At 35.7% G+C, this 16,989-nt stretch overlaps 1 protein-coding gene across 2 annotated transcripts in view; it reads left to right on the top strand.

Annotated features, from left to right (window-relative positions):
* AEBP2 (AE binding protein 2) overlaps nucleotides 1-16,989 on the top strand; it is a 96,037-nt gene that overhangs the window by 66,543 nt on the left and 12,505 nt on the right. Inside the window, exons 8-9 of one of the 2 annotated variants that reach the window (XM_025930567.2) lie at nucleotides 2,345-2,371; nucleotides 2,909-4,488. In XM_025930567.2, coding sequence (XP_025786352.1) covers nucleotides 2,345-2,371; nucleotides 2,909-2,954 — 73 coding nt within the window. In that variant the 3' untranslated portion in view covers nucleotides 2,955-4,488. Of the gene's footprint in view, nucleotides 1-2,344; nucleotides 2,372-2,908; nucleotides 4,489-16,989 lie in introns of those variants that run through there. The other variant, XM_086713953.1, reaches the window with a different exon arrangement.

Genomic DNA, 16,989 nt, shown 5'->3' with positions numbered 1-16,989 from the left:
TTTGAAAATAAGTGTCTTTTGTTTACATACGTAATTCTTTTTACAATACCAGACTTTTATGGATCTGGGAATATACCACAAATGCCCTAAAATACCATAAATGATGAATTTTTAAACTTCTACTCTACCCAAGCCTTTAGAACAGTTTAAATATTGTTGTGTTTGTTTTTAAGAGGTAGCTCAGTGTTCACATTGCTAATAATTTTCTGATCTGACCTTTGTTTTAGTGTGCTGTGCTTATGAAGGTATAGGGGGGGAAGGAGAAGAGACCAACATTTCTGACTATGTGCTGAGTCACTTTGCTAGGTGCTTTACATACACTTCATCCTCACAGCAGCCTGTGAAGTAGGTGTTACTATCTCTGTTTTACAGATTGGAAAACTGAGGCAAGAGTTTAAATAGCTTGCCTAAGGTTACACAGATAGGGTATGACTGAACTCCACACTGCCTCCATCCAAATGACGTATACTAGGGTGATTCAGAAAGTGGGGAAAATGCTTAAAAGGCACTCTTTATGAGCAGATTTTTATGTTTTAAAAATCAATTTCAACTTGATATGTATTTTGCATAGGAATAGGTTGAATAAGAATAAGATAGCATATAATAATTGATAATCCCAAGTGTGAATTTTAGCTGTCATAAAGAGACTCTGTCCCTATGTCAAATCCTGTAGCAGTTAAACACTCTGAAGGTTCTGTTTATTCTATGACTCAACTTTCTGGAATGTAATTCAGTATAATAGGATTTCTATAATTTAAAATCTCTTCTGAGGGAAATTCTCACATAATGAATGGGACTTGCCTTGTGGAAACCCCAAGATTCTTAAGTTTTCCCTATTCCCCCCAAATTATTATTTTTTAAGTTTATTCATTTTGATTGGAGGGGGAGGGCAGAGAGAGGAAGAGAGAATCCCAAGCAGGCTCTGCATTGTCACCATAAAGCCCAACTTGGAGTCGATCCAACGACTGTGAGATCATGACCTGAGCTGAAATGAAAAGTTTGATGCTTCCAACTGAGCTACCCAGGCACTCCAACCCCGCAAATTGTTTTAAAGATCTTCTAGTGCAGATGCTAATAATAAGTACAATAAAAACTTGTTTTCTGTGTGATGGAACTGTGTTCTTGAGAAATTAACTATTAACTATTGAGAAAAAACGGTGAAATTACCTCAGAGGAGAGATTGAGGGAAATCCACTATCAAAAATACGGGCAAGTCATGATTTACCTTTTTCTTTTTAAGAAAAATAATTGAATATTCTTTATTTACTGGTACTTAATTTAGGGTTTATTTCTGCTGACTCTTTGAAGGGAGTAATTAAAATTAGCATTTTAAAAGAGTGATATTTGGGGAGAGCCACCCTGCTATTAGAACTGGTTGTAAACATCCCTTAGGCAGAGAGTTGACAAAGGGGCATGAATCTTAATTATAAGATTCAGACTAACTTTGTGTTTCTGCCCTGCATTCTACTTCTCCCTCTCTGAGGCTCTTCCTTTTTCACAGACAGCTTATTTTTGCTATTTTGTGTATATAGGAAGCAATTTAGATATTAGTGAAATTAACTTAAAAAAAAAAAAACCATTTGGGTGCAGAACTATTGTCCAAAAGAGCATAGGAATTGCATTGTATGTTCTGAAAAGTGTTAAGTCTGCAATTCTAAATTGATGTCACTCTTGGGTAATGAAGGTGTTCTTAAGACATATTAAATGCATCTGTGGAGTTAATTTTCTTTAACTGTATTACTGCCCGCTGCCCCGGTCTTAACATTTAATTTTGACTCTAAATTTTCATGATTCTGCTATTCTGGAATTAGAATGGAGTCTTTCCTAAAGTGGTACAGATTAATAGAACTGGCTACATTTGCTGTGGTGTAACATGTGAGCGAGGTCTGGATTTTGATTTGGAGAACTTGTGAAATTAAGTAAAAAGAATAAAGTGATTATTCAGACTTGTTTTAGGAGAAATATTTTGTGGCTTATACACATCTCAAAATGAAAGCATGACAAACCTAAAAATATATTAACTTCAAAATGAAACTAAAAAGAACATATTTATTCAAGGTTTAAACATCAGTTTTAAAGTCCTAGTTAGCTAACATACATGTGTTAGGCATGATATTCTTTTTTAGAATCACATTAGCCTACATAAAAAGGATTTATTAAAAAGCTATATTATATAACTGAAATTTGCATCCATTAATGTATGAATGCTTTGGAAATAGATTTTAATGATCAGTGATTATCACACTGCCTATATCTTATTAATGTTTTTAATGTCTCTTTTGAAATACTTAATGTGTTTTTGATTCAGTCCAATAAAAGAATATTCCTTTTTCTCTTTTTCTAGAACAATGCCGCAGAAGAGGTTGAAGAGGTAAAAAATAAATAAATACATAAAAAGCAAACAAGCGGGGACACCTGCAGTCTTAGTCACTGACAATGGGTTTAGTAAAAGTTGCACATTAGAGTCATAACCCCCTTCCTTTTTTTTTTCTTAAATCCGGTATTTAGAGTAATATTTATGCTTAGTGTAAACATTCTGTGAATGAAGTAGGCTCTTCTGTGGAATATATTAATATATTACTGTATATCCACATTTTCATGGAATGGTACTGTGGGAGACTGAGCAAACACTCTTCTGGCAACTTAGTGGAACAGCTTCTTAAAGGCTTTGCATGCTTGCTGCTTTAAGCTGCTTTTTTTTCCCCCTTTAGCAATTACAGTAGTTTATATTGGAAAAAAAAACAATTACAACATGTGCCCTTAAATTACCAAAAGCACTGTAAGGATATTTGTCTTGACAGTGTCTGTTGAGTTGAAGTCATATTAGGAAATATTTAGACAATGAAAATTATCAAGAGATAATTATGATAAATAGATGTGATTGGTTGCCATTTGTGTTCTTTTGCAGAACTCTGATAAGAAAAGTGTTCAATTTGTATTTAAGCAAACAGTGAACGACATTTGCAATCAACTAAAAATTCGTCTATCGAATTAGGGCTGAAAATTTCTGTTAAAGAGTGTTGCAGTATGTCTGGTGGCTCCCTTTTCAGGACTAGGGTTTTCTCATGGAGTACAGTATGTTAATATTTACCTATATAACTAATCTGTTAACGGTTTTTGAAAAACCTCTTATTTCAAATTATTTGAATAATCCTCATATTTTCATTTTAACCTATATAAGCCTCTAATTTTTTTTCTGAGGAAAGCATTTGGTTTATGAGCTGTTTTATCTTAACATAAGAAAAATTGTATTTTTTTTTTTTTTTTTTAAGTATCTTCAAACTGAATCCTTTATGCACCAAAGTTGGTTTTGAAAAGGAAAATAAAATCACTTTCTTGCTTGGTAAGCAAGAAGCCATATGGATTTTTTTTAACTTACAGAAATGGAAATATGTGTAACTTGTTAGTATTGTATCAAACAAATGTTGCATAGAGATAATAGAACATTGCTTGTAAATAATTCAGCAGATTTGTAATATATTTTTATATTATGAAATGTACTGTAGATGTTTTTCTAGAGGCATGAAAGTTAAATGTATATATTATGGGTAGAAATAATATTGAAGGATATTGTAATTCACTAGTGCTGCCAGAGGAATTGTTAATAAAGCACCTTCTTTAACAATAAATGTCTTTGCAGACTTAAGGGACTATGTACTACTGTTAATATCTATAAGAACAAAACACATTGAACATCCTTCCAGAAAGTCTTTGAGGGAGGACCTATACCCATAATAGAATTATGGCACTCATTTCTGACAGTGACCGTGAAATCAATTATTTCCTTACTGTTGGAAGGACATATTGTAAAGTATATGTGGTTATATGCAGTCAAACTGCAGAAAAATACTCCTGATTGAGGAGTTTTCACTTTACTACAGTGATATAAAAACCAGCAGTTTTTACACTAAATTTTTTAAAGAAAAGAATAGACAAAAATATAGAATTAAGCCTTTGGTTCCAAAATGGGAAAGGTTCCATGATACATAAATCATTTCTCATTTACTTTAAAAAAATTTTTAAAATAATAAAAATTATGGGAGACTTTATTCGTTAACAGTGGGGTAAAGAGCTATCTATATACATGAAATGAGTCATATAAAATTAAATGAAGTGCAAATAAAAGCACTGCTACTATAAGACATTCTGGAATGGTTGTTTAATAAGGGTATTATCCATTTGATCTGTAGCAAATGTGATTTATTTTTTAAAAAGAAAAGGAAAGCAGTGTGTTTTACTTTTTTTGTTTTTTTTGCTTAAGCACTTCATCAATTGCTTTATTCTGTATCTACGAAGTAATCTGCGATCTCCTTTGTTCTTTTAAAATTTTGATTTGTTATAAAATTGCCAAATAGAAGTGTTTCAGATATATAGTTTGTACCTGTATTTTTTATTTTATTGCCTCATGTTCTTGTAAGTCATTCTTAATTGACCGATGATTGTAGACCTTGCCTGAGTATTTTTTCTAATAAAACAAAGCAAATCACATTTAGCTTCAAAATTGTAACAATTCAATTGAATTTTAAAACGACATCTGAAATATACATCTCATTTTCTTTAGGGGCACAGCAAATAAATTAATTTTTTCGTGTAGAAATATTTAGATGTCAAAACCTAATTTCATGGTTATTGATTAGCTAGCCTCTGAGTACTGAATCTCTCATGGTACTTTGCTGCTTATCTGACTTCGGTCTGATACTATATTAACACACCAAAAAGAATGTGGAATTGAAATAGTTTTGTAACTTGTATATATACACACATACAATTAAGACTGGGAAATAAGTGTGAAATTTTTAACTTATAATAGTTCATTTAGTGATGTTTACTCTTTTATATTGTTCCTCCTGACCCCTATATGTGACATATTTGTAATATGGCACCTGAAATAATCTCTTACTCAAAATCCATTGTCTAGTTCAGCAGCAGACAAACTGCAGCCCACAGGTATATCCATTCAGGAGAAAGTATGACTGCTTTCTCCCTGTAGTAGCAGAGTTGGGTAGTGAGAACTTAGGGCCTGCAAACCTAAAATATTTACTCTCTGACCTTTTAAGGAAAAATTTGCCAGTTCCTGGTATAGTTGATAAAATTTTTGGAAAAATAAACCTAAACCACACAACTTAATCTACATTTTGATTTGATAATGTTAATTTTGGTAATACACCAGTACAGTAAAGTTCAGTAAAAGTTGTTTATACTTTTCAGTAAATATTGCCATATTAGGTATCTGCAACAAATGGTGTTTTTAAAAAAAAATTTTTACATTGAATTTCTCAATTTCACCATTTGTGTTTTTGTATCTTTAGGACTAAATGAGATTTTGTAAGTCAAGTTTATGTTTAAACCATAAGGCACATTTGCTCTATACAAAAGAATTTTGGAAGTGGAAAATATTGTAAAATTTAAAGTTGTTTATTTTTCTAATAAACTTTTTCATATATAAATCTTCCCTAAAGTGGACACATGACTTCTGAATTTCAGATGAAAGGAAATTAAGATGGACAATAATTAACTCTCAATGCGTATTTTAAGATTTGTTTAACTCTGATTGAAAGCATTGATAATCATGTCAGTAAATCTTTGACTGTAAAACTTTTTTCCCTTTCACACCTTAATAAAATGTTTTAAATATGCAAGTACTCTTAAAAGGATAGAACTTGCCACAATTACTTAAAACATCTTTTATTGTTTGCTATTTGAATTCTTGTTTTAATAATATATGATCAACAGAAGTGTTAGATACTCGGATAAAATTTTAAATGGAAAAATATGGTTGGAGTCTGTAAAATAGTTGGGTGCTTTCTGTATAAACTTTTTTTGTTGTTGTTGTTAAACCTTTAATACCACTGCATAGTTCTCTAAAAGGCAGACACAAATTCTTGGTTTAGGTAGATTCTCAGTACGAAAATCTGATACTTATCTGTAAAGAAGGCCTAGGGTTGTACACCTACAAAGAGATGCTAATATACATACATAGTCTTTTTTAGAAAAGTAGTTAAGTCATATATGTTATTTGAATTTTTTTTTTTTTAAGATTTTGTTTTTAAGTAATGCCCAGTGTGGGGCTTGAACTCACAACCCCAAGATCAAGAGTTGCATGCTCCCCCGACTTAGCCAGCCAGGCACCCTGAATGTTGTGGGTTTTGAGAGAGGAAACAGTACATTTTGAAAATTAAAAATATTTTTCTAGACAATTAGAGACTATTTCTTAAAAGGATAAAATTTGTTAGAAAATTTCTTACATGTTTTTCTTTTTTAATTGTTAAAGAATCTGTGACCTGGTAGAAGGTTATATAATTCTAACATTATAGCTTTAATATAAATAAGAGCCTGCAGAATTCTTTTTTCTTTTTAGGTTAGAGTATTTTGTCATTTCCAATGGTTATGAGCCTCAGAGCCTTAAAAATGTAATGAAATGCTGTATTCTTATTTTTAATTAAAAATTTTTTTGGGGCGCCTGGGTGGCGCAGTCGGTTAAGCGTCCGACTTCAACCAGGTCAAGATCTCACGGTCCGTGAGTTCGAGCCCCGCGTCGGGCTCTGGGCTGATGGCTCAGAGCCTGGAGCCTGTTTCCGATTCTGTGTCTCCCTCTCTCTCTGCCCCTCCCCCGTTCATGCTCTGTCTCTCTCTGTCCCAAAAATAAATAAACGTTGAAAAAAAAAAAAAATTTAAAAAAAAAATTTTTTTTAACATTTACATACTCCAATCAGATTTTTCTGAATCAGTTTTGCATGGTACATAACACATAGTTCTGTTACTCTGAACATAAAAAGGAGTTGTTAGTGGTTAGGTCAGGAATTGCAACCCACATTTTTTTCTACATCAGTATTCTTTTCACTATACCATACTGCTTTTCACAGTGTGAGAGAGGAAATAAATGTACAATTGCAATACCACTATAAAGTTGTTTTCAGTGTTTCTGCCACAGCCAGTCCCTAGCATGATACATGGCACAAAATAATCTGTAAAGGATTTGTTGAAAGAGTATTATAGGAGAGTACTTGTTATAGTAACATATTTTGGAGAATTCTGTCCATAAAACACTAGTAGGGTTGAAGCAGTCAGCTTAAACCATACTGTGATAATGTTATGTACTTTTATTTATAAACCTATAAAGGGAATTGTAGTTTGTCTAAACATGCTCAGTGTAAAGGATTACTGATGCTGTATTTTTATATATTCAGTTGTAACCATTTTTGGTTTATTTAATTTTGTGAAAAAGGTGCTTAATTTAGTTTTTGGTAAAGCCCCATTTTTTTTATTACAATAAGACCTCAGTTATATTTATGATATGAGTAATATGTTTAAGTAATAGTATTTTGAAGGAGTTATCCAGCACTTGATTTCTTTATTTAAATGTTTTGTTGTCCCAGAGCATTGTCCCCCACTCAAGGACCTTTTTCTCTCTGATATTTATATGCTTCTGCTAAAGAAAAATCTTAATGAATTTATGTGTCTTACAAATCTTATGAATTTATTAAGAAATTGCCAAGGATTTATATGTTTATTACAACCATTTCATGAATCTATGCCTAACAGCTCTTATATTAGGTTTACATTTGGGGTCTTTTTCCTTTTAGAAAAGCAGAAATAATTTTCTGGAGAATATGTAGCAAAGGAATAATAATAGATTGTAAAACATGAGCATATTTACTCTTAATAGCTGGGCCCAGTGTGGATAGTTTTATATAAATGTCATTGAGTGTTGCAGAAGAGTGGGTCAGGAGATTCCCAGGTATGTCTTCTTGAATTTCAGAGATTAAGAAAGCCTAATTGGTTATCTTCTTATTACCTAAATATCTTTTTAATACCTGCATAATGCCCCTAAAAGATTGTAGTAAATGTCATTCTTTATAGAAGGTAAGGAAGCTTAGTTAAGTTTCTGTGAATCTCTTTCACCGTATGTTCTTCCCTAAATCAACCAAAATGTCTAATTTTCTTTTTAAATGTAATTCAGAACAGTTGGCAGTTCATTCAGAATTTGTCTTTAACATTGATAGTCGTTAAAAATATATCTTAGTTTCTTTGTTATTAAATTATATTTGCAAAAATGAAGAAATTAACAGTATGAGAAATAGGGATAAAAGTGAAAGTCATTACCTTCAACTGAGCACGCTTTTCCTGGTCTCCAGATAAGTATTTTGATGATTCCTTCCCAACCTTTGTGTTTGCTTCTTAAATTGTTATACACTCAGTTCTAGGGTTTGGCTTTTACTCAAGACATCTGTATAGATCTCATTCTTTTTTTATGGCCAGGTGTGATACACCTTAAATTATTTAGCCATTTCTTATTGGTTGACATTAAGATTGCTTACAAATTTATTGTCATGTAATTAATACAGCAGCATTCTTGAAAATATAGTTGAAAAGATTTCTGTATTGTCATTTCCTGGAAGGGAGTATTAGCTGGCTTAAAAGAGTTGTGAGTTGTGTCTATTTTAAGTTTGTTATTACTGAAATGTTTTTCTGAAAGGGTGGTGCCAACATAAACTGGATGTGAATGCTTTTTTCCCTGCCCTGTACCAATACTTGAATATTACCAACCTTTAAATTTAGTCATTCTAAGGTGGAAAAGTGAGTTAAGAGAATCGCTTGTGTTTGATTCTCAGTTCAGCTGAAAACTGTGGTTTGGGGGATGTTGAACCCTCTATGCCTGCTTTTTTCATTTATAAAATGGCATGCTATTATTACCTAAGAGGATTTCTATAGTCCTTGTTTTGATGAGCATGGTTTGACGGGTACAGTCTTAACCTGTTTATCTTATCCTTTCAAACCCACTTGAGATATATGGTCTTTTCTTGTCATTGGAAGAAATCTATGTAGGTTCCTTCATCTTTCTGATTATTCTTGGGGAATAAAAAACTCCCCAGTCATGGGTGATCACAAAAATAATCTTAACTAACTTCAGTAAGTATTTTGTCTGTCAGTCAATCTTAATTGTACAGTTAGGTGAGTTTTGACAGATGCACCTAACTTTGAAATCAACAGTTAAGACAGAACATTTCCATCACTTCCGTAAGTTTCCTCATGCTTGTTTGTCCTTCTCTTACAGCCCAGCCCAGGCAACCACTGAGCTCTAGTCTCCATGTAGATTGGTTTGCATTTTCTAAAATTTAAATAAACAGAATCATACAGTATGTACTCGATTGTTTGGCTTTCACTCAGCATAATGATCTTGAAATAGATCAGTAAATACTGTAAGTATTTACATTTTCTGCTGATCTAGTGATACTGAACATTTTTTGTTATTTTCTGTTCATATTTTAGGTAGTGGGGGCACAAGATTTCTGAACTCTTCTGACTTCAGATTATTATTTCAGATCATTATTTCAGATTTACTATAAGTACAAAAAGACTTCTGGGATGTGATTAGGCAATGTTGAAGAATGAATTATCCGTTTAATCATAATTTATGTCAGTTTTTAGGTTACTTGTGTGGCTTCAGATGGAAGTCTAAGTATTTATACTGGAGATTTTAGAGCAAATATTTCTAGCAAAGAAATTTGTTGCTGTTGTACTAGGGAATGTCATGAAGTTAACTGTTAGCCTTCAAATTTAATAAAAGATTAATGGAACGCAAACTCTTAGGGCATTTGCAATGTGCAAGGCGCTGCTCTGGATGCTACGGGTTCAAGCAGTGAACAAAATAAAATATTCTTGATCTCATGGAACTTATAAGTATGGGGATGGGAGATGACAGGCAATATGCAGATGAGTAATACATATAGAGGGGGAAAGGTGGTGGAAATTCTGTCAAGGAAAACAAAGTGGAGGGAGGGATAGGGAATTTGTGATGTGATTTAAGTAGGGTAGTTGGTAAAACCTTATTGATCGGTGACATTTGAGCAAAGCCCTGAGAGGCTGAGTGGGAAGTCATGCAGGTATCTGAGGGATTAGCATTCCTGGCAGAGAGAACAGCAAGTGTAAAAACCCTTGAGGCAAGATCATTTATTTAAATACACGAGTTTCTGGGGCGCCTGGGTGGCGCAGTCGGTTAAGCGTCCAACTTCAGCCAGGTCACGATCTCGCGGTCCGTGAGTTCGAGCCCCGCGTTGGGCTCTGGGCTGATGGCTCAGAGCCTGGAGCCTGTTTCCAATTCTGTGTCTCCCTCTCTCTCTGCCCCTCGCCCGTTCATGCTCTGTCTCTCTCTGTCCCAAAAATAAACAAACGTTGAAAAAAAAAATTTGAATACACGAGTTTCTTACGTTGTCCTACTGGGATTCCAGGTACTGGTGATGCTGCATTCAACAAAACATTAAAAATTCTAGCTGCTTGGAGCTTACATTACATCATGCATGGTGTGTTGTAGGGCTGGGGTTGATGTGAAAGGACTTTATCTTTGAGCAGATGGGGAGCCATTGGAGGAATTTGAGAAAAGGATCTGTATTATGTTTTTCAAGAGTCACCCAGACTGAAGAATTGACTATAAGGGAGCAAAGGCAGAAGCTGGAAGACCATTTTCTTTCTCTCTCTCTTTTTTTTTAAGTTTTATTTAGGTAATTTCTACACCCAACATGGGGCTCAAACTCATGACCCTGAGATCAAGAGTACATGCTTCTCAACTGAGCCAGCCAGGCACCCCTTGGAAAAGCATTTAAAAACTGAATGCTTATTGAGGAATTCAACCTAAGACCTAGTAGAGACAGATACTATTTGATATGCTTATCAGCTGCCAAATGGTGGTAGAGAATGATCAATGGTTCTAGTTACTTGTGATAAAAAATTTAGGTACACTAAGACAACTGCTTATCCCTTACAGCCTGTGTACCAAACACCAATTTAAATGAGTCACTTTTTTTTTTAACCAGTGTGACAACGTTTTATTTTTTATTTTATGTTTCAGCCAGAAATTTTTTTAATTGAAATCTAGTTGCTAGACAATGTTACATTCGTGTCAGGCGTACAACATAGTTATTCAACAGTTCCGTACATTACATAATACTATATTCTCTACATTGTACTTGTCATCCACATGACTTTATAACTGGAAGTTTATATCTCTTAATCCCCTTCACCTGCTTCTCCCACCACCCCCCATCAGTTTCTGCTCTTTACTTATGAGTCTTTTTAAAAAAATTATTACTCATTTGTTTAGATTCCATATATAAGTAAAGTCATAATATTTGCCTTTCTCTGACTTATTTCACTTAGCAAAATACCCTCTAGGTCCATCCATATTGTTGCAAAAGGCAAGATCTTTTTTCTTATTGCTGATAGGTATTTCATTATTTTTACATATACATAATATATGTGTGTGTGTGTACAATATACAGTTATATACATGTTACAATACAATATATATACATATTAATACATAATATATATTAGTACATACATAATATACATATACATTATAATATATACATATTATAATACATATGTATATAGTATATTTTACACACACACACATATACCATACTTCATTAATGGACACTTGGGCTGCTTTCATATCTTGGCTATTGTAAATAATTCTGCAATAAACATAAGGATGCATATATCTTTTTGAATTAGAGGTTTTGTGTTTCTTTAAACACCTAGCAGTGGAATTACTAGGTCATATGGTATTTCTATTTTTAATTGTTTGAGGAATCTTCATACTGTTTTCCACATTGGTTGCACCAATTTGCTTTCCCACCAACAGTGAACAGAAGTTCCCTTTTCTCCACATCCTTACCAACACCTTTTATTTCTTGTGTTTTTGATACTAGCCAGTGTGACTCAGGTGATACCTCATTATAGGTTTTTCTGTTGTTTTGTTTTTTATTTTAGAGGGAGTGTAAATGGGAGAGAGGGGCAGAGGGAGAAGGAATCTTAAGCAGGCTCCATATAGGGTTCGATCCCACAACATGATTGCAGTCATGACCTGAGCCAAGAGCAAGAGTTGGATGCTCAACCAACTGAGCCATCCAGGTGCCTCTTCATTGTGGTTATGATTTGCACTTTCCTGATGACTAGTGAAAATTGAGCATCTTTTTATGTGTCTGTTAATCACTGTCTTCTTTGGAAAAATTTCCATCAGGTCATCTGCCACCTTTTAATTGGATGATTATATTTTTTTGGTGTTGAGTTGTAGGAGTTCTATATATATTGTGAATGTAACCCCTTAATTGGATATATAATTTGCAGTTAAGTGAGTCATCTTACATATTTTTCCTTAATAATGTGGGTTAAGTAGGCATTAACATTATCGCTTGGAAAAATAGGAATAGTGAACACCAAGTACCAGACTCTGTTCTTAGTACATTAACTCATTTAATCCTTACAATAACTGAAGTTGATATTACTCCATTTTATGGTGGAGGAAGCAGCTGCAGAGAGGGTGAATGATGTTTCCAAGATCATGTAAATAACAAGTATTTGGAGAAATTTCTTCCAGAATTTGTGAGTGATATCCCAGAGAAAGCAACTTTGAAACTGGACATAGAAGGGGCATTTGGGTGGCTAAGTCGGTTAAGTGACCGACTCAGCTTGGGTCTTGATCACAGGGTTATGAGTTTAAGCCCCACAATGGGCTCCATGCTGGCCGTGAAACCTACTTAAAAAAATAAAAATAAACTGGATGTAGGACATGGTGAAATTTGCCAGAGGAAATGGCATGTTCAAAGAAGACAAAAAGTTTAGTACACTGGTATAAATATTTAGTACCCAACACAAACTTATTACTTTGAACAAAAATGAATACGTTCTCTTTATGCTTTGCAGACTTGGGAGTAGGGAGAAGTATGTGTAACATAATTTCTGTCCAGTGTGAAGTGTCACGTCGGAGCTCTGTCTGGAGCATGGTGGAAGCACAGAGAGCATTTGGCCAGTCCCAGAGCATCAGGGCGGGCTCCCCTCAGAGGAGAACCCACAGTTACCTTTTAAAGATTATGACCAACTTAGTGCTGGAGAGCGGAGGGGGACATGGGGTGGTTTAACATAGGATCTCCATGTGCCGCAGCAAGGAACAGCCTGGTGTTTAGGTGGAGGGGTTGCCTGATGGGTGTGTGGGAAGTCTGCAGAGGTAGGGAGGGTCCCCTGCTGAGGGTCTCGTCTCCATTTGTCACAGTTTGCACTTTACATAAAAAATTAGTGTAAGTAATTTAAGGTTGCAAGAAGGGAAATGACGGTCAGATTTGTTTGGGCCACCCTGTCTAGTAGTAGATGCAAAGCTGGGCCTGGTGAAGAGGCAATGGAAATACCAGTCCGAAGGCTGCTGCTCTGTCTTGCTTTCCAGATAGCAGAAAATAAGGAGTAAATCAGGAAGCCTGGGTGGCTTAGTCAGTTGAGTGTCTGACTTTTGATTTTGGCTCAGGGTATGATCTCATGGTTCGTGGGATCAAGGCCCACGTTGGACTCTGTGCTGACAGCACGGATCCTGCTTGGGATTCTCTCTCTCTCTCTCTCTCTCTCTCTCTCTCTGCCCCTCCAGTGCTCATTCTCTTTCTCTCAAAATCAATAAACATTAAAAAAAAAAGTAAATCATAATTTTCAAAGTTTAAATTTTACTGAAAAGTAAGTTCCCAAGATTTTAAAATAATAGAATTCATTACTGGGAAAGTTAAGATCCGGTGTCTTTTTTTGTTTTGTTTTGTTTTGTTTTAAATGTTTATTTTGGAGAGAGAGAGGGCAAGAGGAGGAGGGGCAGAGACAGAGGGGAACAGAGGATCCGAAGCAGGCTCTGCCCTGATAGCAAAGAGCCCAATGTGGGGCTTGAACTCATGAACCATGAGATCATGACCTGAGCTGAAGTCTGATGTTTAACTGAGTAAGCCCATTAGCACCCCTAATATCAGGTTTTAATCAAATATACTATCAAATTCAGACTTGCTTTGGAGTGAGGTAAGGGGCTAGAATGAGTGTCCTTTTTAGCTCTGTGATGCTCTGATTGTACCATTACAGGTTTTCTTTTAAAATGGGATGTAAAAAAGTAATGGCATAATACAGAACAACGCGTTGCTCCTTTTATCTTTGTGAGAGGTAAAACATCAGAAATGTCCTTAAAGCACTTAAAAGTGGGTCTTTGCCTTTATGGTATGTTATATTCAATCTGGCAAACAAGTCCTACCTAGATGCATTTCCAAATAGGGAAAAATACAGCCTTGTTACCATAGGACTGAACCAAAAATTATTTGTTTTTTGCCTTCAGCATTATGACTTATTTTGGCAAACCACTTAGGAACTTAGCAACATATTTCCTGAAGTAGAGAACAATATTTAGTATGGAGAAGATAGTTGATAGTTATAGTTTGTAAGGAAATTTGAACACAAGACAAATTCAAAGCAAATTTAGCTAATATCAGTTGAAATTTTATCTTCTTTGCTATGAAAAAAAAGGGCAAAAGAAAATACAGAAGTGATTTATAGTAAGCAACAAAGAGTATGTAGCAGCATTTCCTGTGGCTGTTAATATGGGCCACTGGGTCTGCCTAGATGCCATATTATGAAGTATTGGAAGTTGAGATATTTTGTTGTTGGTTTATTTTTGAGAGAGCAAGTGTGCATGCACAAGTGGGGGAAGGGGCAGAGAGAGGGAGAGAGGATCCCCTGTCAGCTGTCAGTGCAGGGCAAACCATGAGATCATGACTGGACCCAAAATCAAGAATTGAATGCTTAACTGAGCCATCCAGGCACCCTGGAGGTTGAGATACTTTTAAAATGCCCTTCTAGGATCATTTCCTCCATCCCTTAGAGAATATAGAAAACTATTGGTTTGTTTCTTACCTTTTTAGTTCCCCTCTTGTTTTCAAAGGTTTTATACTATTATGAAGCGATTTTATTAAAAAAAACTAATAAATGTAAGATGTAGGAAAAATTTTAAAATAAGGTACAGCTGGAGTGATGTCCACAAAATGCATGCTCTGGTATTTTATATATTTACTAGACGTTGGCTATAAAATTGTTGCCTTTAAGCTAGTTTATGAAGTTAGCGTAAACAGAAAGTTACAAGATTTATAGTGTTTACACTCCATCATTAAGCCTTAGCCAATTGTCATTGGCTGGACAGAGAGCTAGGTTAATTTGCATATCCTTCACATTTAATCCTTACAATTAATGTACAAAATATGGGTTTCACTAATTTTGTTTTATGGATGAGTTACTTAGGTAACTTTCCCAAAACTATATAGCCAGCAAGTTGCTGAGACTGGAGTTTGAACTGGTTTTGCCTGATTTTAAACCCAGAGGCCTTACTACTATGCCTTTTTGATACATGGTTAATTATTTGGATGTATTTGTCAAGGCTGTTTTAAAAACCTTAAATAAGGGGTACCTGTTTGGCTCAGTTGGTTAAGTGTCCAACTCTTGATCTCAGCTCATGCCTTGATCTCAGAGTCTTGAGTTCAAGCCCTGCATTGGCTTCCACAATAGGCATGCAGCCTGTTTAAAAAACAAAACAAAACAAAAAAGTCTTAACTAAGCATCTCAGAAAGAAAACAGTTTTAACCAAGTTTTCCTCTTCTTGTCTGCTTCCAAGCTATTTCCACTTACTAATTTTTTTTTTTAATTTTTTTTTTCAACGTTTATTTATTTTTGGGACAGAGAGAGACAGAGCATGAACGGGGGAGGGGCAGAGAGAGAGGGAGACACAGAATCGGAAACAGGCTCCAGGCTCTGAGCCATCAGCCCAGAGCCCGACGCGGGGCTCGAACTCACGGACCGCGAGATCGTGACCTGGCTGAAGTCGGACGCTTAACCGACTGCGCCACCCAGGCGCCCCTATTAATTTTTTTTAATGTTCATTCACTTTCGAGAGACAGAGACAGAGTGTAAGTGGGGGAGGGGCAGGGAGTGGGGGTGGGGTGGGGGATGCAGAATCTGAAGCAGGCTCCAGGCTCTGAGCTGTCAGCACAGAACCTGATGTGGGGCTTGAACCCATGAACCGTGAGACCATGACCTGAGCTGAAGTTGGATGCTCAACTGACTGAGCCACCCAGGCACCCCTATTTCCACTTAACTGATACAACTCTGATTACCTACAGATCGAAATTACTTGAAAAAACTGGGCAGGGGGGCGGGGGGGCGCCTGAGTAGCTCAGTCGGTTAAATATCTGACTCTTGATTTCAGCTCAGGTTATGATCTCACGGTTCAAAGGATTGAGACCCCGCATCAGGCTCTGTGATAAAAGCACAGGGCCTGCTTGGGATTCTCCCTCTCCCTTTCCCTCTGCCTCTGCCTCTCCCTCTCTTTCTCTCCACCTCTTCCTCTCCACGCCCACCCCCCCAAATAAATAAACATTAAAACAATTTGAAATTACTTAAAATAACGTTTTTTTTTTTTTTTTTTTTTTTAACATTATTGAGAGAGAGAGCATGGGAGGGGCAGAGAGAGGAGACACAGAATCCAAAGCAGGCTCCAGGCTCTGAGCTGTCAGCACAGAGCCCAACGCAGGGCTGGAACTCACAAACCACGAGATCATGACCTGAGTCGAAGTTGGATGCTCAACCAACTGAGCCACCCAGGTGCCCCTGAAATTACTTTTAATTTGCAACATGTAACAAGGTAAATATGGCAAAAAAAAAAAAAAAAGATGTGAGTATTTCATCCTCTTATTTCTTCTCTATTGCTCTTCCTTTATACAGATCTGAGCTTCTGACCTATATCATTTCCTTCTCTCTGAAGAACTTAAAAAAATTTTTTTTAACTTTTATTCATTTTTGAGAAACAGAGCATGAGCAGGGGAGAGGCAGGGAGAGAGGGAGATACAGAATCCGAAGCAGGCTCCGGGCTCTGCGCTGTCAGCACTCGTGAACAGTGAGATCATGACCTGAGCCTAAGTGAGGGGCTTAACCAACTGAGCCACCCAGGTGCCCCTGAAGAACTTAAAAAATATATTTTATTTATTATTAATTTTATAAGTAGGCTCTATATAGGCCCAACATGGGGCTTAAATTTATAACCCTGAGATCAAGAGTCACGTGCTGTACCAACTGAGCCAGCCAGGAACCCCCTGAAGAACATCTTTTAATATTTCTTGCAAGGCAGGTTACTGGTAACAAATTCCCTCA

This window comes from Puma concolor, chromosome B4 (genome assembly GCF_028749965.1).
Source record: "Puma concolor isolate L17-30 chromosome B4, mPumCon1.1.hap2, whole genome shotgun sequence".
Lineage (NCBI taxonomy): Eukaryota > Metazoa > Chordata > Mammalia > Carnivora > Felidae > Puma > Puma concolor.
The sequence above is the reverse complement of the archived record's forward strand: the minus strand, read 5'-3'. Positions and strand labels throughout refer to the sequence as shown.